The sequence below is a fragment of the Vigna unguiculata genome, chromosome 8, assembly GCF_004118075.2.
Source record: "Vigna unguiculata cultivar IT97K-499-35 chromosome 8, ASM411807v1, whole genome shotgun sequence".
NCBI lineage: Eukaryota > Viridiplantae > Streptophyta > Magnoliopsida > Fabales > Fabaceae > Vigna > Vigna unguiculata.
In genome coordinates this window covers 6,329,222-6,353,379 of record NC_040286.1, presented here as the reverse complement: position 1 = coordinate 6,353,379, position 24,158 = coordinate 6,329,222, and the positions used below count along the sequence as shown (strand labels likewise).

Below are 24,158 nucleotides of genomic sequence, written 5' to 3'. Positions count from 1 at the left end.
GGAAAGTTTGATGGCCCACTTCACTAGGCGTCCCGATATGTCGGGTTTCTGCAATATTTGTTTCAGTGGCTGGTCGGTCGTGATAATAACGGAGTGAGCCTGAAAGTAATGACGTAACCTTCATGATGTGAACACAATTGCTAGGGCTGCCTTTTCGATCCCTTGATAGCGGACCTCAGCCCCCCGCAGCTTTTCGCTGGTGAAGTATATCGGTCTTTGCTCATTCTCTTGCTCCTGAACGAGCACTGTACTGACTGCGAGGTCAGTTATGGTGAGGTATAACCTCAGAGGAACTCCCTGTATAGGTTGGCGGAGAACTGGGGGGGAGGCAAGGTACGCTTTTAGCTGCTGGAAAGCCTCTTCGCATTTATCATCCCATTGAAAACCCATATTTTTCCGCAAACATCGGAAATAAGGATGACCTTGATCTCCTCCTCGAGGCAGGAATCGTGATAAGGAAGCCATGCGTCCAGTGAGTCCCTGGACCTCTTTGATGTTGCGAGGGATTCTCATGTTTGTGATTGTTGCGCATTTATCTGGATTTGCCTCGATTCCCCTTTCTAGCAACAAAAAACCGAGGAATTTTCCTGCCCTCACACCAAACACGCATTTATTCGGATTGAGTTTTAAACCGTATTTGTTGATGGTTGCGAAGAGCTCGGATAGGTCAGTTGCATGGTCAATGAGTTGATTGGAAGTGACAACCGCATTTATCCTCTTTTTTTTTCAGTCATGACAGAGTGCGTATTTATACTCACACAATGCAATATCAATGCAATCTCGGCCTTAACTGTAACGAACAATATAAGGAAGAAATTGGTCATGATAGTATCAAATTATGAGTATCAAATCGCAGCAAATCATAGCACAAAATCAATCATCATCAATAACAAATCAGAGCACAAAATTAATCTCAATTAATAATATTGATTCTACCATTTGAAGAGATATTGCTTCTAATTATTATTTATTATTATATAATTAATTTCTCTATCAGAAACAAAGGTAGAAAATATTTGAGTTATTTGGCTCATGAAAATTAATAACAAATTGGGTTCTTTCCTCTTTATTTCTTTTTTTTCTTTTTTATTCATCTCTCTTTTTTTCTTTTTTTTTAAAATTAAAGTTTTGAAAAATATTTGTTTCACATTTTTGTTATTTTTAACTAAAAACTTTTATTTTTATTTTTTATTTTTTTGAAAATAAATTTATTCACGCGGACGAAATTGAGTATTGACAGCTACCCCTCTTTACTTAGATTTTACTAGATAATATGAAAAGTTGATTTTTCCATATTATCGTAATAAAAGATAAGTAAAGATAAAAACACTAATTTCGTTCGGGTTTCAAAAGAAGACAAATTTGAAGACAGACTTGACCATTCTCGTGAAGATGATATGTATCTGAAAGAAAAGAACTAGGTGACCATTACCAAGTAGAGGGTCCTAATTCGACACAACAATTTTTTTGTTTTTTGTTTACTTTTTGAAAGAACCAAATTAGAACAATCCCGTTGAGAGGGTTTATTCAAAAGATTCGGTGACCATTACCATGTAAAGGGCCTCGATTTGAAAATTTTCTTTTTTTTTTGATATTTTTTGAGAAAAGATTAGACCAATCCCGAGGAGAGGTCTATATCCAAAAGATTCAGTGACCATTACCATGTAGAGGGTCACGATTTAACAAACCATATTCTTTTTGTACTTTGACTTTTTGAAAAAGAGATTAGACCAATCCTGAGGAGAGGGTCTATATCTAAAGAATTTGATGACCATTACCATGTAGAGGGTCCCGATTCGAAAAAAAAACAATGACCATTGCCTCGTAGATGGCCTCAATGTGTCATAAGAAATTAATGAACATTGCCTCGCAGAGGGTCTTGATGTAAAGAGATCGATGACCATTGCCTCGCAAAGAGCCTCGATGTGACATAAGAAATCAATGACCATTGCCTCGCAGAGGGTCTTAATGTAAAGAGATCGATGACCATTGCCTCGCAGAGGGCCTCGATGTGACAAAAAAAATCAATGACCATTGCTTTAAAGAGGGTCTTGATGTAAAGAGATCGATGACCATTGCCTTGCAGAGGGCCTCGATGTGACATAAGAAATCAATTACCATTGCTTTGCAGAGGGTCTTGATATAAAGAGATCGATGACCATTGCCTCGCAAAGGACCTTGATGTGACATAAGAAATCAATGACCATTGCCTTGCATAGGGTCTTGATGTAAAGAGATCGATTACCATTGCCTTGCAGAGGGCATCGATGTGACATAAGAAATCAATTACCATTGCTTTGCAGAGGGTCTTGATGTATAAAAAGAGAACCTGAACTTTGCTTTTGAAGTGTCGACAAACATTGCGTGAATGTCTAACATTGGTGAGACTTACACAAAAAACTATCATTGTTGACTTTTATTTTTTGAAATGATTTTCAATGATTTTATGGAGTATGATGGATGATTTGATGATGCATGACATGTTATGATTTTCTTTTTGAACCTATATGATGATGCATACATGGATGCGTGGATGCATGGGTGAAATTTGTTTTTTTTTTCATTTTCCTTTATTTTAATTTGAAAGCAAAGAAAACTAGGCTTAGAGGCTAGAAAAAAAAACTGTGAGGCCAGACAAAACTGGATTAAGGGGCCAATGTGGAAACTGGGCTTAGGGGCCAGCATGGAAACTGGGCTTGAGGTTAGTGTGGAATCTGGGCTTAGAAAGTAGTGAGGGAATTGGACTTGGGGGCCAATGGAAATTGGGCTTGGGGGGCCAGTGTGGAAACTGGGCTTGAGGTTAGTGTGAAATCTGGGCTTAGGAACTAGTGTGGGAATTGGACTTAGGGGCCAATGGAAATTGGGCTTAGGGTATATTGGTCATTCATATAAATGTAAAGGACCAAAATTTGAGAAATATCATAGAAACCAAATTGTGTATTTTTTTTTTTAATTTTCTTCCTTCTAAAACGCAAGGATTCAATAACCATTCATATGAGTGAAGAGGGTTTTGATTGGAAAGATGTAAACTATTTTATTCAAAAAGATGAATGACTCATGTATGCATGGCTTGGTATAATGTATGAATTACCTTATGTATGAATTTTCTTTTGCATTTTTTTTAAAACATTCGAATTGTTCCCCATTTCATTGTTATTTCGAATTCATGGAATCATTCTACTTTGATATTTTTTTACTTTTCCAAATCATTTCTTTGATCTAATCAGCTACTAACGAATCATTTTTTTAATCATTTCTTTTGAAACACTATTTGAATGACATGCATGAAATTGCCAAGGGTTTGAAAAGGTTTGGATGAGGTGATGGAGATTAACTAGGGAGTTGCCCTAATTTGAATTGGTCTCGGGGCACAAAAGTTGTTTGGGTTGTCCCTAGTTATTGATGGTATGAGGGAAATTATAGGGGCTCTAAAAAATTTGCCCTTAGTGTGAGAGCCTGGGACGGTCTTAGGGTGCAAAAGCAGGTTTGACTTTTCCCAAATGAGGAGATTAAAAAACGACAGGGTCTTCACAAGTTGTCTCTAATGTGATCACAGTCTTCTATGTAAATAAATGCCCCAATTCAAAATGAATGATGGGAATATATGAATCACAAACAAAGTGACTACCCCAATTTGGGTTTGGGATTGATAAAGATGGACTATGTTAAGGTTGGTCAAGGTTTAGGCTTAGAGCGGAGGATACTGTATGAGCAAAAATGGAATTTCATGAGGAATGAATTGAAAGGGGACAACCCAAATTTAGCTTAATTGTCTTACTGAAGCTTTGAAAATATGTCACTCAAAAATAATCTGCCCCAGTGTTTAAAAGTAAATCTCTGAACACACTTTTTTAATCTTTTTTTTTATCTTTTTTTTAGAACAAATTTGTTAGCGAATCAAAATTTTCCTCTAAATTAAAACCTTCGAAAGATGACAACCAATATTTGATCTGTGTGGACTTTATTAGGCTTGTATTGTGGCCAAGGCTAGTGGTATGGAAGTAAATGATAGTAAAGGCCCAAACAAGTGATGTGAGGATTGTTTCAACAAGGATCTTTGAATAATGTTTAGAATTCATTTGACTTTTTTTGTTCACCTTTTGCTTGCCTTTTTCTTTTGTTTTCTTGATATAACCATATCATTTCTTTCTTTTCCTTTTTTTTTATATTTTTGTATTGGTGAACTACCATTCAGATGAAACAAATGCAAATATTATGTCAACCCTCAGTGTGAGGGTAACCCTTGTTTAGGGTAATTTAAAAGAAATCTTTTTGGAAGGCTCAAATTGGGTAGCAAAGGATAATTACTTTTATTTTTTTATTTTGGATAAAGAAACATGGCCACACATCATTTCAAATCATGGTTGTTTTTTCTCAACAAAAACTTTAATTCAGAGAAAAATAATCTAGTTCATGTGACAGGATGTTCCTTGTTTGGTTCTCTTTTTCACTTTTTTTTGTCTTATTTTTGCCTAAACTGTCCTTCAAAGTTTTTTAGTCTAGCAGACTTTTCTTCACTTTTTTTTTTGTGTTTAGAGAGTTTATGGTAATCCTTTTTAAGGTATGTGTCCCCTTTATGATGATTCTCCATGGAAAAGAAAACAAGGTTTATGGTGAAAGAGAGATGGAATGGAAGATAGATTTAAGCAATTTCATGCATGCAAGATTAGATGGGTATTTTAAAAGAAGTGATAACAAACAAAATTTTATTTCCTTATTAAATCCACTGATTTGACCAAAGAATGTTTTATTATTTTTCTCATTTTTCATAAGAAAGATTCCAAGAATTTGGTGATAAGAGAAGTGGGAAACAATTTGAACTTATTGTAGTATAAATTTTTTTATTTTTTATTTTTTAAATTTATGTTGATGCATGCTATGTGTTTGAATCTTTGGATAACGTATCATGAATGACCACAAAATGGAATGCAATGCATGTTTGTTGTGCCTCACAGGGCACTTATTCACATGATATGCTAATGAAATGTATGTTTATGGCTAATAATGGTGTGATTGTGATGCATTTATTATTATATACAAGGAAAGGTGAGGGTAAAGGACACAAATAGTCTCCCTTTAGTGTCTTTATTTAACATGGGTTTGATGCTTAAAGTTCTAAGGGAAAGTATATGTGCTCACAAGGATAGTTACCTAATACCTAAATATCAAGGTCACTAGAGCTATGGCCCACTTCATGGCATTTCCCACGACAGTTGGTAAACAACAAGAAGTGGGAGTACCAATGAAGCAAACAACTCTAGCTGGGGTTCTCACAATGCCACTTGGAAAGTACATCCACTGTGACACTGTTATACAATCCCCTCTAATTCTAATCAACTCAAACCTGGGTATAGGGCCTCACTCATGTAATGAATAAAATGTGTGTGTGTGTGAAGGGAGAACACAATGTATACGCAAACCCACACCTGGTAATTATTAAAAATACAAAAATAAAGAAGAATATACACATATAATTATTCTAAATATAAAAAAAAACACAAACCAAAAACAAAGAGAAAGAAAAAATATGAAGAAAAACCACATCAATTTTGCATGTCCAAATAAATGGTCTGACTCTCTAATATCCCTAGTGGAGTCGCCATCTGTCGCAACCGAAATCGCGACGAGACGACAAACCAAAAAAATAAAATTTGAAAAAGAAAAGAGTTTTGGAGTCGCCACCATAGTTATTATAGGAAACTATGGAAAAACATAAAAAAGAGCAAGGTTTGCGAAAAACCAAAATTTGGGTCCTAGAGTCAGTTAGGCGTGGGGAAGGTATTAGCACCCCACAACGCTCGTCCTAAGACGGTACTTTTAATTAAATGTGCAAAAGTTATGTGGTTTTTCGAAATATTTAATTTTCCCCAAAATTAGTAATAAAAGAATGTATAAAAAAAACTAAAATATTTTTTTGAATTTTTGGGCCCGACGAGGATTAATCCTCGCTCCTACGTATCTCCGTGTGAATGGAGAATTAGGGTTACGTAGTTCTTTTTGAAAAATTATTTGGAAAACTATTTGAAAAATGATTTAATTTGTTATATAATTTTGAAAACCTTTTTATTTAAATTTTAGTATTATTTTAAAATTGGTGTCACGCGACGCGAGTGGCCGGCTAGATACTTGAAATAAATTCTTTTTTCTAATCTTTTATTTATTTTTTAATCATTTATAAATTTTTAATATTTTTTTAAAGCTATTTTAAAGTAGTTGTGGATGTCATTGCGGCGTGAGCAACCAAATAGATATAAATGAGTAAACAAAAAGAAATCAATTTTTTATTTTTAGATCATTTGTATATATTTTTTTAGAAAAAACAAAAGTTTAGAATGGGTGTAATGCAACGCGAGCGGTCGGGCAGACACCAAAGAAATAGGAAAAAAACCAATTTGTATGATTTAAACAAAATAATGAAAGTTAAAAAAAAATCAAAAGAAAAAGAAACTAACAATGACGTACCTTATGCCTTTTCTTTTTACTTGGCTTCTTTTATAATATTTTTGTGTTTTTTTTTTCAAGAGAGATAAAGATGAGAGGTGTCTATATGAGTGGTAATGAGAGGAAGAGAGAGGGTAGAGAATATTTTCTTCTTTTTTTTCTACCTCCTTCATTATGTTTTTTTTAAGAGAGATAAGAAAGGAGGTGTGTACGTGCGAGTGGTGATGGGAAAGAATTAGAGAAGTGTAGAGAATCCTTTTTTTTTTTTCAGTCATGACAGAGTGTGTATTTATACTCACACCTTGCAATATCAATGCAATCTCGACCTTAATTGTAACGAACAATATAAGGAAGAAATTGGTCATGATAGTATCAAATTATGAGTATCAAATCGTAGCAAATCATAACACAAAATCAATCATCATTAATAACAAATCAGAGCACAAAATTAATCTCAATTAATAATATTGATTCTACCATTTGAAGAGATATTGCTTCTAATTATTATTTATTATTATATAATTAATTTCTCTATCAGAAACAAAGGTAGAAAATATTTGAGTTATTGGGCTCATGAAAATTAATAACAAATTGGGCTCTTCCCTTTTTATTTCTTTTTTATTCATCTCTCTTTTTTTCTTTTTTTTTAAAATTAAAGTTTTGAAAAAAAAATTGTTTCACATTTTTTTATTTTTAACTAAAAACTTTTATTTTTATTTTTTATTTTTTTGAAAATAAATTTATTCACCCGGACGAAATTGGGTGTTGAGACCTGAGAGTCACTACAAAAATAATTGTTTTTAGCGTGTGTTATATTTGGCGTTTCTGGGGGTTTTAACCCCCACTAATGATTTTACCAGGGGTTTGGAATTCCCCCGAAAGAGCAAGCGTGGCTAACAGATTACCGGGTGTTTTTGGCAACCCTTGGAAGTAGCGCAACTTACCCAGGGTTTTGAAAACCTCCGTTAATACCCGGGGTTTCGAAAACCCCCATTAATGTTTGAGGTTCTGAAAACTCCCACTAATGCATGGGATTCCGAAAACCCCTAGTAACGCATGGGGTTTTGAAAACCCCCAATAATACATAAGATTCCAAAAACTCCCGATAATGCTTGTGGTTCTAAACACCTACGTTAATCTTTGCAGTTTTTTTCTTCTTGTGGGTCACTCTTTTAGTGTTTTCTCATGGAACACCAACTACTTTTGGAACGTAATTTCAAAATCTTCTTTGATTGCTAACTTGCTTTTGCTGTAACTTTTCTTTAATAATATTGTCTAGTGTACACTTCAGAAGTTGAAAATTGGAAAATTTATAACTTTTAATAATTTCATACAATAATAATAATAATAAAGAATGTGAAAAAAGATAACTTTTGATAGAATAAGATAGTTAAAAACACTTTAGAGTCTATGAAAGGTACCCAATTATTAACTGGCATGTATAAAGTTATGGAAAAGTGGAAACTACTACAATCATCATATATATGAAAATGTTTAGTGAATAGTGTTTACACGTATCATAACAATTTGAGTCTCTTAGAGTTGACACAACAAACCGAAATTTTTCTGAAGACGAGGAAACTCTTATCATCAGGATGTATAAACTGGTTGGGAAAAGGTGAGAAAATTTGTTGTTAACATGCTTTGAATCTTACCCTTTTTAAGAAGTGTAGTAAATAAAAACAATGTGTTTGTTTTTAGGTGGTCTCTGACTGCTGGAAGAATTCCTGGAAGTACAGCAGAATTAAAGTGAATTAAACTGAATTAAAGTTGGTCTTATTTATTTATAGGTATTTGTATTGTATTGGCTATAAAAGAAAGAAACAACAACTATAAAAGCTGGTTTGTATCCAAAATGACTTTTTGAGAAGCTAAATATCCAAAATATTTATATGCAGAACTTTGTTTCGATGGTGATATTATTACATAGAGCTTGCTGCCATACCTACTAAGAATGTACTATGAAAAGAAAACTTGAATGCATTAGAATATAATATAGTGCTTCTTACAGTACCAATTATAGTTGACTTCTATCTATCAATTATAGCATAATCATTTCCTTCGTATCAACAAATCAAACTTATCAACAAATCATAAAGTTAACCATTTCTTTTATTTCATCATACACCACACACACATATAAGTACACTCAATTTTCTTCTACAATGTTTGACAGAAAAACTATAAATTATACATGTTATCTAGTCTAAGAAAATCTTAGTCTGAAATGTAGTAATGCTACCTAATTTTCTAGTCTTATAAAATGTAGCAATGCCTTCTTACAACATGTTATCTAGTCTAAGAAAATTTGAGAGGTTATCATGAAGACCTGATTTACAACATGAGATGCAGTATTTTCACTTTCCCAATAACATACTTGGATCCATAATTTCCAGTTTTCCTCCACTTATATTTAGCTCCAATAACCTACTATCATACCTGTCTGCCATAATGAATTTTGCAAGAAGTATGATACTCTGCAAGGAGTCTTTACAGGAGTGCTTATTAAAAAACCCTTGAGCACTTGGAGAAAAGTTTCCTCTGTTTTCTTCTCATTATTTGCAACCAAACCTAATATTGAATAATAGAATAGAAAAAAGAACAGAAGTTTAATATATTAAAGTGTTTATATATCATCATCTCAAAACAAAAATATACTAAGAATAACATTAAAAAATAATTACTTACATATATTCGAAGGTCTTAAAAGGCATATTGATACCTATGCATAGCTCAAAGGACAAGTACACAAATTATAATTGAGTCCATCAAGTAATCTTGGTTGAAACAAATGACATTGAACATGGTTGCTTGTTTCATTCTTTTATTCTCACCCTATTGCAAGCATCTTTTTGTTTCAAGCAGCATTAACAATTCTTCTACATTTTGGTCCAAAAAAATGCTAGAAATCCATGCTAACTCTACACCACCTTCATTAGAAACTACCCTATTAAACAAATCTCCAATTGGTGGCACTTCCAAGATGGGGTCCAAAGATCTCTCAGACACACAAAAACGTATGGCAAGAACATTGTCACAGGGGCTGCACTGAAACATGTTGTTTCTTAATTAATATCAAAATTTGAAGTGGTTTTACTTAGGATGTGCCACTTGATGATGTTATATAAATGAAATAAGGATTAGCAGAAAAGAAAAACTCCAGCTTGAAGCCTTTAGAATCCTCAAGTCTACACCACTTTATATCTTCAAGATATTAGAGGGCCCCCTCGTCATCTTCAATGATCTAACAAAAGGGAAAAGAAAAGTACATGATTAACCTACAATCTTTTCAAACAAATGGAAACTGTAGAATATATATGAACATAAATTCCCTTACCAGTTCAACCAATTTCTCATTAGCCTTCCTAGCAGTTAGCCAGAATTTAGGTATTCCTTTCTCTAAATTAAAAGGGTAATTTAGATACCATCAGGAGAAAAAGCACAAGGCTACTATGGTAAACAAAAGTAAACAACTTTACCCTCCATGACTTTGTCTGCTTCATTTGTATCTTCTACGTCTTTGATGCCACTCACAATCTCATACCTCTGTAATGAACAAAAGGGTGAGTGATTCTGTCAATAAGATCATGATTCCATCAAATCCATAGAAAGAACAAATCCACCTCTTTTAGCACAAAATCTCCTAAATCAATAAGACATCTTACAAATAATGATCAACACACAAATAAATTTTCTCATCTCTTCTTTTCTTATTTTTCTTCTTTTCTCTCTTCTCTTATATCTTGGATTACTTACTCTGTAAAGAGTTCATCTTGCTAGTTTCTGTTATCCTCGGGATATATTTGAGATGTTCCTTTTGTACCTTGGGAGATTTGCGCATATACTGCAGATAAATCCTTAAGGCCAGTGTTTCCAACACGCCTAAGGAATTTACATATTTATTTTCTAATCCTATTTTTAATACAGTAGTTAACGAGTTAGTCACTGTGGATAATTAATAAATTAATTGTTGTGGGTAATGAATGTGTTAGCAGTTTGAGTATAACATGACTTCAATTTTTTTCATAATAGAGAGTTTGTTGTCTACGTAAACTATATTTTTGAGTTTGAAACATGTGTTAGAAATTTCTTACCAACTTTTCTATAAGAAAAATGCTTAATGATCTTTCTGTTTTTTAATTAATAATTAGCCGTGACAATCTTATAGTTCATCTATATAACTCAAATGTATAATTCTATTATGAATATTGTTAATTTCATTAACATTATCAAGGTCCAAGTCCACAAGATCAAACCATACAATAAGATGTTTTTTTACATTGGACAATGTTAATTTGACAATCCATTTTTTTTATTGAGATCATTTGACGCCAATAAAAAATTATCAATTTATTGTAAAACTCACTTTCAGTTGAGTTTTTTAAACCCGCCGGTTCAACGGTGCGGTGGAATTTGGTTTACGTGTGTGGAATTGCTTCCATATTTAAAATTTTGTATTCACTAAAATCAGTTGTAGGGCCAGATGGGAAAGTTGTTTCAGTCAAAGTCTAGGTTTTAAGTATCTTAAGTCTTAAACTGTTTTGTGAAAGGAAAAATGTGGTCCTTGATAGTTATAGATATAGTTGAGTCTGTGTTGTTTTGAAAATCAGTATCTAACTTAGATTTGGTTGCACTTGAATTGAATGAGAAACAGTTTGGTGACGATGTGGAGAGAGAGAGAGCATTGTTCCTGATACTGCTACTTCTTCTCCACCATATTTGTGCTACCAAGGACGACCAAGAACACCTTTGTCCCCCTTCTTTCTGTGGCAACATCACCCACATAAGTTATCCATTTCGATTAAAAGGCGACCCAGAGAAGTGTGGTGAGAAAAGGTATGAGCTTGGTTGTGAGAATAATGTTATGGTGTTGTATCTGCACTCTGCAAAATACCATGTTCAGGCAATCAACTACAACAACTACACAGTGAGAGTGGTTGACCCTGCTCTTCAACTCCATAACTGCTCCTCCCTTCCTCTCCGTTCCCTCTCTCGCTCTAATTTCTCTGATACTTACACTTATTACACGGATACATACCAAGCCGGTCTAAGTTCATATGAAAATTGGGAATCTCTGAGTTTCGAGCATATAGTGTTTGTGAATTGTAAGCATACAGTGAGAGAGAATGTAAAGTATGTGAAAACAGAAGAGTGCGTGAAGTGGGACTCAAAGGGCTATGCATATGCTTTTGTTGGTGACCTGAAAGCAGAGGACTTTGAAGTTGGTTGTGACATAAAACTTGTTGCTCCAACATCTTTCAGGAGTTTGAATAACCATTCCTACACTTCCATGCATTGGGGCTTGGCCTATGGATTTGAGATTTCTTGGATAAACCTTGCCTGCCAGAATAATCATTATTGTCCACTTAGATTCTGCTATTTCGACTCTGCGAGCCAGAATCTTGATTGCCAACTACTGAGTGAGTTGGATCTCAATTAAATTTCATGAAATTATTACATATCTTATTTTAAATGAAAAACTTATATACTTGAGTAGTTTTTATCACCTACCATTTTTAATTTATGCAAACTTAATTATATATTTTTTTTTATTTATTTGCGTGTATAAATCGTTCACTCGGAGTGACATAAGCACGTTATTACACACTCCTTACTCATGTAGCTTTAATCTTCCAACAAAAGCAATTGAATTAACTGAATATATAGGAGGTACCCAGTTAGTAACTTCTACCGATGTGAATTTCTCGTAATCATACTATTTTTTCTAATTTTGTCTAGTTTTCATGTTAAACTAATTTTTTTATTCAGCTGTAGCATAATTTTATTTATATTTTTAATTTCTTTAATTGATAATCGATTGTCTTCGATTAACATTTTACATAATTATACATATTCAAATGATTAGGAAAATCATATTTCACCTATTAACCACTTTTTGAGAAGTTTTCGAATTAATGTTTGAATCATTTATATTAATAATTTAACCAAATTTTGGAAAGAAATATAATATTTTGTATCTTTTATATTTTACAAGCGTTTATAAGAACAATCACTGCATCAAATTAACATTTATTATCTTTAAATAAATATAAAAAGCTGCTATACTTGTTTACCTCTATAATTAACCTTCTCTTACGAAAACGGTCTTTTTTTAATAACTGAGAAAAATCAGAATTCTAAAGTTGATATTTTCTTTCATTTCAGAGTTTACGGGAATTGGAGTTCTACTCAATATGTTAGCTGGTAAGATCTTATCATCTTAATTTCTCAATGCTTTAATTACAAGTGGAGTAGAGCTTTTAACAATGATTGAATTATACTTTTTAACAGCAGCTCTAAACTTATTAGGGCTGATCAAATTATACCAAACTGCACTGAACCATTAAAAACTGTACTGAACTAAAAAATGGTTCACTTGAACTGCACTGAACTGAAAAACAATTCAGACAAACTGAACTGAACTGTTTTTCGTTCTAACAAACTAAATTGAATTGAACTACACTGAACTGAATTGCAATATGTATTGAACTGCTGTGAACTAAACTCTTTTTTCAAACTGCACTATTTTTTAACCGAATTGCACTATTTTTTAACCGAACTACACTATTTTTGAACTTAATTACATTAATATTGGACTAAATTGCACTATTTTTTAACTAAACTACATTATTTTAAACTAAAGTGTATTAATTTTTAATCGAACTATACTAATTTTAAACAAAATTGCAATATTTTTTGAACCGAACTAGTTGTGTACTATTTTTAAATTGTTTAACTAAATTATTCAACTAACATTGCCATTTGTGTAGATAAAAAAAACATAAAACTAAGTAGATAAGAAAAATTTGTCTCAACTCAAAAATACATCTTCAAATATAAGTTATTTTTTATTACTTTGTCATTTGTGTAGTTTAAAAATAAAAAAGTTGTTTTTTATTTTGAAATTGTATAATCTAAAATTAAACATTTTAAAAAGTAATAAAATAAATTTTTAATTATATAATTTTAAAACAAAAATAACCCACTGTTGTTTGTGATTTGCTTAGACGAGTGCATATATAAAGAAACAAAAGAATTAGTGAATTAATTGATTGAGATTGAAAGTAATGTACAACCAAAAAATGAATTGATTACAAAATTCTATAATACAGAAAGTACTTTTTTCTTTTTATTATACAATTTAAAATATATTTATAATTTTATAAATTATGTCTGAAAATAAAAAATAAATAATTTTCTAATTATATGATTTAATTTTTTCTAATTATATAATTTATTCTTTTTTCTAAATTATGTATAAAAGTAAAAAATAAATAAATTTCTAATTATATGATTTTTTTAATTATATAATTTATTATTTTTCTAAATTATACAATTCTAAAGATCATTTAACTTTTATATTACATATTTGAAGAAAAAGTGATAATTTTATATTTACGAGAAATATGGAGGTGTCGCAAGAATTAGTCCATTAAGTCTCTTCTAGTTAGAGGAAAATATTTTTATTTTTATACAGATCAAACAAAATGCCAATTTCATGTAGAAGAGAAAGGAAAAAATAGAAGGGAAGTTCAGTTCGGTTAGTAATTAACTGATACAAGTTCAGTTATTTCTACTCAATTTGTTAGCTGGTAAGATCTTATCATCTTAATTTCTCAATGCTTTAATTACAAGTGAAGTAGAGCTTTTAACAATGATTAAAGTATACTTTTTAACAGTAGTTCTAAATTTATCATTAATAGAAATGCTATTAAAATAATAGAACATCTGGCCACGGTTAAAGATACAATTCTCTGTATATTTCTAAAAATTTTCAACCACTTTCATCTACGTTTATGATTAAACCGGTGAATTTTTTAATTTTGTTTTATTTTTGAAAACTTTCACCTCTTTCGGTAATGATGGTTATGTTTTGATCTCTTGTTGAAGTAATATATGATGATAATTATATGATAAATTCTTTGTGTATGTATACTCTTTTTTTTTCTGATTTTGATTAGGGATAAAAAATTGTTCTTATTTAAATTTGTTTTAATTATGATAGAAAATTTTTATATTGTATGGGCATGAAAAATATGAGTAATATTTAATATTTTAAAATTAGATGGAAACTAGTATCTACATTTCGTAATTGTCTCTTTTTTAAATTAACAAAATAATTTTAATTTATTAGATAAGCTAATTTCTTTTATTATTTTCTTTAATCAATTGTTTCATTTAATTTGAAACACTATTACAAATTCTCATATTACATGGAAATTTTCTTGCAAATTTGTTAAAAAAATTTGCAAGAAAAGACTTTTCTCAGCTATTTTTTCTAAGAATTTTAATTGGCAGGTAATTCCTTCGTGGATAATTATTTCCTACAAAATTATAAAATTCGCAAGTATTTCTTACAAAATTTGTTGCAAAAAGTGTTATATAAAAATTATTTTGCAAAAAAATTGGCAGCAATTTTCTAGAAATTTTTTTTTCATAACAAAATTTATAAATATTTCCTATAAAAAAAATTTCAAAACAAAATTGACAGAAAATATGAGTTTTTTTAGTAGTAAAAAACTCTCGTAATATATATATATATATATATATATATATATATATATATATATATATATCCTTTTCGTAGTTATCTTTGTTTTAAATTAGTAAAATATTTTTAATTTATTAGGTAAGCTATAAAGCTTATTCCTATTATTTTCTTTAATCAGTTGTTTTATTTAATTTGAAAATATCTTCCTTTATTACAATACAATTTTACATTCTCTTCCAAGACTTAATCGATGTTTTTCAAGTTCATTAAAATTTCTAAGGTACGTTTTTTCTGATTGTAACATCAAATGCACATTTTTTTTCCTTGTAATTTTCTTCGTATGATGAACTACATTTTAGAAACGTAAACCTTCATTTTATTTATTTAAATTGTGTAAATCCTTGGTTTATGAGATAAGCTAAAAAACTTATCTTATCTTTTATTTTGTTGGTTCTTGATTTCATTTCATTCATAGAGCTCTAAATTTTGTACACAAAATTTTCATTCTCTCATTCAATAGTTCAACTCGTTTGAAATCTACCAAGTTCACCCAAATCTCTAGATGCTTTCACTCTCGACATTTAAAAAATAATAGATATTGTAGTTATCATGAAATTTCAAATATGTGTAATTGTTATTGTTTTCTTTACTATGGTTATTATTTTCTTATAAGAAAATATTTAATTAACATTTCAAATAATGCGAGGAGTGGTTACGAATATACTTTTTATCTAATGGGATTGAAGATAAGATACAAATTTCAGACCTAATATGAATGAGATGAGGGTGGGTATACATTTCTTTTTAAAAGATAGAGATAAATATAGTCAAATTGCACTTATGTTATCTTGTTGTCACTAAAGTAGCAAAAGTATTTTACAAATGTTATTTTGGACTTTTTACATCAATTTTAGGTCTGACGGCTATGCATGATACATTTTTTTACGTTGGATCCTTAACAATTGACGTAAACTTTTGATGTTCTTTTAAAAGTAAATTACTGGAGCAACCACCACGAAACACCCATGACAATCTCCAACTACACAATGACGATCTATGAAGATATACAACACATACCCTGGAGATATGCAACACATACCTCGATGACACACTTGACCCACAAAAACACTAATGCAATAAGAGCTATCACCACGAAACACCCATAACCACTAGAAAAAACCCATAAGTAACAAAGGGAGACACTATTGAATTTCCAAAAACAAACACACTTTTTAATGTGAAAAAGTAGAAGTTTAAAAAACTAACCTCAATACACAAATGCAATCGAACATAATTGCTTACCATGAGAAACCTCCCATAAAGATGAAGAAATGAGCTATCTTGGTCACCAGAAGAGCCTCCACCACACCTAGGGTCTCAACCAAAAAAGAGAGAAGTTGCAAAAGCTCCTCGAGCATGGAATGAACATGCTTTATACATAAAGAAGAATAGAGGAGATGTGATGTTTGTTGCTCTGTATGTTGATGACCTTATCTTCATGGGGAATAATGTCAAGCTGATTAAAAGGTTTAAAGAACTGATGAAAAAGGAGTTTGAGATGACTGATTTGGGTCTTATGAAATATTTCCTTGGTTTGGATGTCGTTTAAGGAGAGAAAGGCATTTTTGTGTCCCAAGAAAGGTGTGTTGAAGAGGTCTTAAGAAAGTTTAATATGACAAGTTGCAACCCAGTTTCCACCCGTATGGAACCAGGTACAAAACTTTCTAAGTATGGAAATGGAGAATGTGTAGATTCGAGCAATACCAAAGTTTGATTGGAAGTTTTAAGTATCTTACAAATACAAGACCAGATTCTATGTTATGTATTCGAATAACAAGTTAGTATATGGAGGAGCCAAGGTATACTCATTGGAAGGCACCCAAAAAGAATTTTAAGGTATGTGAGACGAAGAAAGTCACTTGGCCCTAATGTATACTAGGACGAATAATTACTGACTAGTTGGCTACTCGGACAGTGACTAGTGTGCAGGTGTTGATGATAAAAGAAACACATTTGTATATACAACGTTCACCTAGCTTTCGAAGAAGCAACCTATTGTAACATTGTCAACTTGCGAAACTGAATACTTTACAGCATCCTAAAGTGTCTGCCTTGAAAATTGGCTTAGAAATCTTTTAACCGAGCTAGAAATGAAGCGAGAAAAAGGGACTATGATTGGCAAATCGGCCATTGAATTGGCAAAGAACCCAGTCAATCAAGAGATAAGAAATCATATTGATGTTTAGTTTCACTTCATCCAAGAACAAGTGGAAGAAGGAAATGTGAAGTTAGAGTACATAGGAAGCTAATCACAAGTTGTTAATATGTTCACGAAGCCATTACCGACCACTCTATTCAAGACTAGCAAGAGGATGTTTGGAATAAAGGATAAGAAAAACATTTAAGTTTCAAGGGGATTTTGTTAGGTAAACATTTATTTAATTATTATGTAAATGGGTTATAATAGCTTATGTGTTTTACTATAAATTTAAATATTCTTTGCAAGTAAAAAAAATTCAACAAGTAGATGAAAGGGAACAAAGTTCTAGGTGAAGGAACAAGATAAATAATATTTGAAGAAAAGTTTACTACTACAAATTCTCATATTACATGGGAATTTTCTTGCAAATTTGTTAAAAAATTTGCAAGAAAAGGCTTTTTCCTGCTATCTTTTCTAAGAATTTTAATTGGCAGGTAATTCCTTCGTGGGTAATTATTTCCTACAAAATTATAAAATTCGCAAGTATTTCTTACAAAATTTGTTGCGAAAAGTGTTTTATACAAAATATTTTGCAAAAAAATTGGCAGCAATTTTCTGCAAATTTCTTTTTCATAACAAAATTTATAAGTATTTCCTACAAAAAAAATTTCAAAACAAAATTGGTAGGAAATATGAGTTTTTTTAGTAGAAGGTTGCATGATGCAACCAAGTGGATATATGCTAAAAGAAAGTTTCTTTCTATTTGGCTTGAAATCTATGAAAGTGCATAACTTAAAAGATGATTTGGTGTTGCTAATCAAGAAAGATGATACCAAAATAAGCAAGGTGGTAGAGGAAGACAATGAATGGCAATAAACGTTGTTCGAATCGGTGTTTCTATAATCAAAGCATGTTGTCATGGAAATAAGAATGTTTGGGTTAAGTGTAAGGGCATACCATTATCATTCTTTAGGGCAAGATTGTTTTAGGAAGACAATAATGACAACCATTGACACCTTGCTAGTTGTAGATAGATCAACTAAGGCATGGAAAAAACTAGAATATACAAGATTGTGAGTACATATACTAAATAGATGTGAAACAAAGAGGGAGATCAACGATATTGTTTATCGAGTATCAATGGAAGCAGGAATTTCATCATGAGAGCTTTTATCATATAGGAATGGTAGTTGGGAAGAAAATTGAATGAAGATAATTTGTCAAGCACTTCATCGAGTAAGAAATTCATGGATTATTTACAATCAAAATGTTTGAAAATCAATGGTTTTGAAATAATGCAAAAGAACAAAGCCATGGAGGATATAATAGTGAATTCATGGAGGAGATACCTGACTAGAGTAATCATAATAGGAAATAGGGTACAGAGTATTCAAGAAAATGGGTTAGAATGTTGGAAGTCCCACATAGAGATAAGGCAATTTATAGTATATAAGTGGATGCAAATCTTGCCTTACAAGTCGATTTTGTACGGTTGAGTTAGGCTCAAACTCCACTTCTTAACATGGTATCAAAGCCATTAGTTATAGCCTATTCTAGCAAAAATTGATGTTTGTTGAGTCTATTATTCGACCTGCTATCAGGCTATTATCAAACTACCCATTAGTTTTTAGTCCCACGCACGAAATGGATATGTCTTGGCGTGCGAGAGTGTGTTGGAAATCTCACATCAACTAGAGAGAAGGCAATTTCATAATATATAAGTGTTTAGTCCACTTCTTAAAATAGAATGTCACAATGGTAAAGATTAATCACAACGAGGATGATGTAAACTTTTATCTTATGTACCCATCTATGACCTTGTCTTCTTCTTGTCAGTCCCTCTGATGGTTGACCATTCAATGTCTGATACAACCACCATGTTTTCTTTCCATTACCTTGTTTATATTTCTGTCCAGATAATTAATTTTTGAACATTCTTACTAATCAATCTCAATCCCAACTATTGTTGGTAGTGACGATTCGTCTTTCATAGGTTTTATGATTCATCTTCCATAGGTTTGACGATTCTTCTTTCACATACTTTGGATATGTAATGAGATGATGGTTTCTATACAATCATCGTTATAAAGTTAAACTTATTTATAAGAGACTTCGATAACAATTTCCATACGAGTAACAATACTTTGACCTAAATTTTTTTATATTGATTTGACAATATATTTTACTCTTTCTTTTTATAACAAATACAAAATTTCACTTTTGTATGATTATTTTACTCCTATAATGTGTGTTAAATAAATATAATATGTGTCAAAATATCATTACTCTTTTTATACAATCTAATCTAGCTAGTAAATGGCTTGTTTTAGCATAATATTAATAAAAAATAGTTTTGATACTTAGTTGTGAATAATTTATTTTCTCTATAAATATATGTAGTTTTAAATCAATTAACTATATAATAAAATATCTCTACATACATGTGATGTTAATATTAATTTATTAATGAAAATACGCCTCATCGAAATGTATTCAATATAGATTAATCATATTAATTAGGTGTATAATTTTAACAAGTGACTTTGTAACATGTGTTGCATAATATAGCCAATTTAACTTATATAATACAATAAAGCAGCTCCCGTAAAGTTTGCATAACTTCTTATTTTAATCGACATGAAACAAAATTAGCATTTAATTTTGAAGCAAATTAATGTTTTACTTTAACCAAATAATAGCTTACTGCATTTTACATTAAGACGGTTCAATCGAACTACTCATTACAGGGATGCTTATTCACTCCGGTAAGATTTTGCTGTATATATTGTCATAATTTCCTCATAAATGAATATAGGGATAAAAGAGAGTACTGAGATCGATAAGATTCTAAAATTGATACTTTATCATCTTAATTTACCTATGCTTTAACTATATGTACTTCACATTTCTAAAAAATCAGTTTTGATTTGTCTAAAATGTTTCTCATAAAAAATAAAAAAATTTAATTCTCAAAGTTATATAAATAAAGCTTTATAACTGATATTATTAAACTTTAACTACTTAAGATAAAAAAAAAATTCTGATTTTCAAATTAGAGGAAAACAAAATACGTTATGAGGGTTAGAGGAACACAAATTGATTTTAAAAGTTCATAGAAGCTAAAGAGATTTTTTTTTAAAAAAATCTATTTTTATTTTTGACAACCATTACTGAATTAGATCTTAGGACACATCAATGTTATTGACAAATTTATTTATAGATAATAGTGTCAAAAATGAAATTATTGGTAGTTGTTTATGCTAGGCATTAAATTTTTTTTTTTATGAATTCAAAATTTATTTTAACAAATACTTTATTATATTACATTATCAGTGTAATTATTTAGGTGAAAATTGCAGGTATCATCGTTTATACTCTTTTGTCATGGTGGACTTACAAAATTTTGTTTGGATTGCCATTCTTAATTGTGACTTTTATATGTAAATGGAGGAAAAGACATGCATCAATCTATGCAAATATTGAAAATTACCTTGAACAAAATCATTTGGTACCTATTAGATACTCATACAAGGAAATTAAGAAGATGACTCGAGGTTTTAGAGAAAAGTTAGGTGAAGGAGGATTTGGCTCTGTTTTTAAGGCAAAGTTGTGAAGCGGATCTTTTGTGGCAATCAAAATGTTAAGTAAATCTAAAAGAAATGGACAAGATTTTATCAACGAAGTTGCAACCATTGGAAGGATACATCATCAACATGTGGTACAATTAATTGGATTTTGTGTTAGTGGTTCAAAGCGTGCTCTTGTTTATGAATTCATGCCTAATGGATCTCTTGATAAACTTATATTTTCAAGAACTGGAAGTATACATTTAACCTATGAAAAAATATATAATATATCAATTGGAGTGGCTCGTGGGATTGATTATCTCCATCATGGGTGTGAGATGCAGATTTTGCATTTTGATATCAAACCTCATAACATCTTACTCGATGAAAACTTTATCCCAAAAGTTTCTGACTTTGGATTGGCAAAGTTATATCCAATAGATAATAGCATTGTCACAATAACGACAGCAAGAGGAACCATTGGGTATATGGCTCCAGAATTGTTCTACAATAATATTGGAGGAATATCCCATAAAGCTGATGTTTATAGCTTTGGAATGTTGTTGATGGAAATGGCAAGCAAGAGGAAGAATCTAAATGTCCATGCAGAACACTCAAGTCAACTTTACTTTCCCCTTTGGATCTATAATCATATTAGAGAAGAGGAAAATATAGATATAAAAGATTTGACTGATGAGGAAAAGATAATAGCAAAAAAACTTATCATAGTTGCACTTTGGTGTATACAATTAAGACCAAACGATCGTCCTTCAATGAATAGAGTAGTGGAAATGCTTGAAGGAGGCATTGAGGACTTGGAAATACCTCCAAAACCTACTTTATTTCCTGATGAAATGAGTGTAAAGGATGAAACAACCAACTCTATCTAAATGATTTTGAATGAATTTATCTGGTAGTGATTGAAATAAAGGTAGCAGGAGGTTGCAGGTAATTATACTTGTTATTTAAATAATAAATGTAAATGTATTTCAAATAATATGCTTTCTCTAATGGTCTAAGATATTTCTAATACATGTTAATAAATGGACTTTAAGTCTAAGTCAACCCCACAAAACAGAATTATAAGGTGAGATTTATACATATTCATATACTGTAAATTAACTTTATATCTAATTGATATACGACTTCTAACCCCATGTAAAGGTAAATTTTACATTTATCACTCTTAATTTTTCTACACCCTTCCAACACCTAATAAAAAAAATAATATTTTTTACTTTTCTAGTTGATTCATCCTAAATTATTTTAAATTTTAACATAAAATTCTATTTTCATTCATGTCAAATGGGTGTTGAGAAAAAAAGATGAAGTGTTTATGTATCACTGCCCAAAATTAAATTAAATTATTATGGACTAAATTTACACTAATTTAAATAAATACAATCTTTGAGTAGCTAAAGTGCTAAGGAGCATTTTGAACCGATCAAATTTTAAAATAATGTAAGATTATATATACTCCATAGAATTCTTCATCTCGTAGTTTTGTAGCGTTTTAGTAATCAATCTTTGTAGAGATGGTTGAAACGATCCTTTCAACTCAATCTTCCATATACTAAATTTACGTCTTATTTTGATACATTGCACTAGGTCTCTAGTTTGTGGTAACTCAATCTATTGAGTTGTGAAGCTTTAGCTTTAGGAAAAATTACTTTTAAGGTAAGAAAAACTAGTAAGAAATACAAAGAATATTGTTTTTAAATTTATGGTGGAGATGATAAAGTTATGTTGTAGTTTAGTAATTTGATTATGTTATTGTTATTTCGATTTTGTGTTGGTTCTATGTTGATCACATTTTGTGATAATGACAATGAGAGTGTGCAACATGAGTTGGACATTGAACTTGTTTGTAGAGTAGATATGTATGTTTGATTTCACAGTTTCATAGAAATTGGGTTGGGTAAATGTGATGATCTTAATATAATGCAACAAATTGGTCAATTGGTGCTACATGAGTGTGAATTAAATTCAAATAAACTTATTTTTGTACAAAAAAAGGTATAAGAACTAAGATAGACTTAGTGGATCAATCTAATATGAGTATCTTATTATGAAAATTTGGTAAGTGTTGGGCAAAATCTAAGAATCGTTGGGTGCCATTTGGAAAATTGATTCCACAAGGTTCCAAGGGTTTCTAGCATCAAGCGTGAACTATATAACATTGGGCACCAACTGGAAAACGGACTCCAGAGACCTCCAGGGGCTATAGTGCTAGGTTCCAAAGCCACCACTGACCCTAAAGCATGGTGTTAGGCATTGTCTTGATAGCATTGGACACCACTTGAAATTTTAGTATCATGGAGCTCCTTGTTTTATCTTTGTTGGGTGTATGGGCCCTAAAGTGGGGTGTTGGGCATCACCTGAAATTGTAGTATCATGGAGCTCTTTGTTTTATCTTTGTTGGGCGAGGTGTATGGCTTGTCGGGCGAGCTTTGCTCTTGCAGTTTCTCAGCAAGCACCTAAGCTCGTTGGGCAAGTAAATTGTAAAGTTCTACAAAAATAACAAAATCATATGAAATTTTGAGTGAAAAAAAAAACATGTGAATTAAATCAAATTAAAATTGTCAGTGAAATAAATAGAAAAGTAACTCTATCAACACTTTTGCTCACGTGAGTAACATAATCATAACACAAAGGTAAAACCATACACACAGAAAACACAAAACAGAGTAAGTTAAAGCCATCAAAATTATACTCACAATTTGATATTATAGCCATAATAAAATGTCATGCATATATTGATATAGAGATACACATTATGGTCGTAATAAAAGGTCTATCATATAATTGTATTCATACTCCATTTGATTTAATAAGTAATACTTCAAACCAACACATAATTTCATATGACACATTTAACATTCTTTCAAAGTCATCATACAATAAACAATACCCCTAGAGGACTCAATGTATTGATTAGGCTCTAAGACCATGCACCTTCTCACCGTCACTTTTTCAAGGCCATTACCTCGCCATTCTATGACCATACCCCAAACCAACTTGTATAACAAAATGAATCATTCATATGCAAATTTTACCATTAAGGTTAGAGCTACATGATGATCTCCTTCAACACTGACTCTAAGTATTTGTCTCTATGTGAGTCCAATACTTAGTCGAGTTAGGATAGTCGTAATCGGAGTCATTCCATCAATCACATATAATTCAACCATTAGCAGCTCCACCTTAGACATTACTAACTCTTACTCTAATCTGTACAATCAACCACAAAGAAAGATTTCGCTACATAAAGCAAATTTCATAATATCAAACATTCATACCTCTTCATTTATCATTTATTAAATAAAAACTCACATCAAAGCAATAAAACAAATGTACATATCCAAACAGGACATTGCTTTTCGTAGCATCACAACACCCGTCGTCAACAACTTCAAAGGCCATTGACATAAAAAATTCCAAGTAGCGCCTTACTATGGTT

General features: G+C 31.1%; 2 protein-coding genes across 2 annotated transcripts; both read left to right on the top strand.

Moving 5' to 3' along the window:
• The first annotated feature begins 11,010 nt into the window (after nt 1-11,010).
• Nucleotides 11,011-12,693, top strand: LOC114195540. The gene is made up of 2 exons (XM_028086046.1): nt 11,011-11,861; nt 12,607-12,693. The coding sequence occupies exons 1-2, from the start codon at nt 11,306-11,308 to the stop codon at nt 12,663-12,665; spliced, it is 615 nt and encodes a 204-aa protein (XP_027941847.1). The 5' UTR covers nt 11,011-11,305; the 3' UTR covers nt 12,666-12,693.
• Nucleotides 12,694-20,567: 7,874 nt separating this feature from the next.
• LOC114194305 (rust resistance kinase Lr10-like) lies at nt 20,568-21,588 on the top strand. Its single transcript, XM_028084433.1, has one exon. The coding sequence runs from the start codon at nt 20,770-20,772 to the stop codon at nt 21,586-21,588; it is 819 nt and encodes a 272-aa protein (XP_027940234.1). The 5' UTR covers nt 20,568-20,769.
• Nucleotides 21,589-24,158: the final 2,570 nt, after the last annotated feature.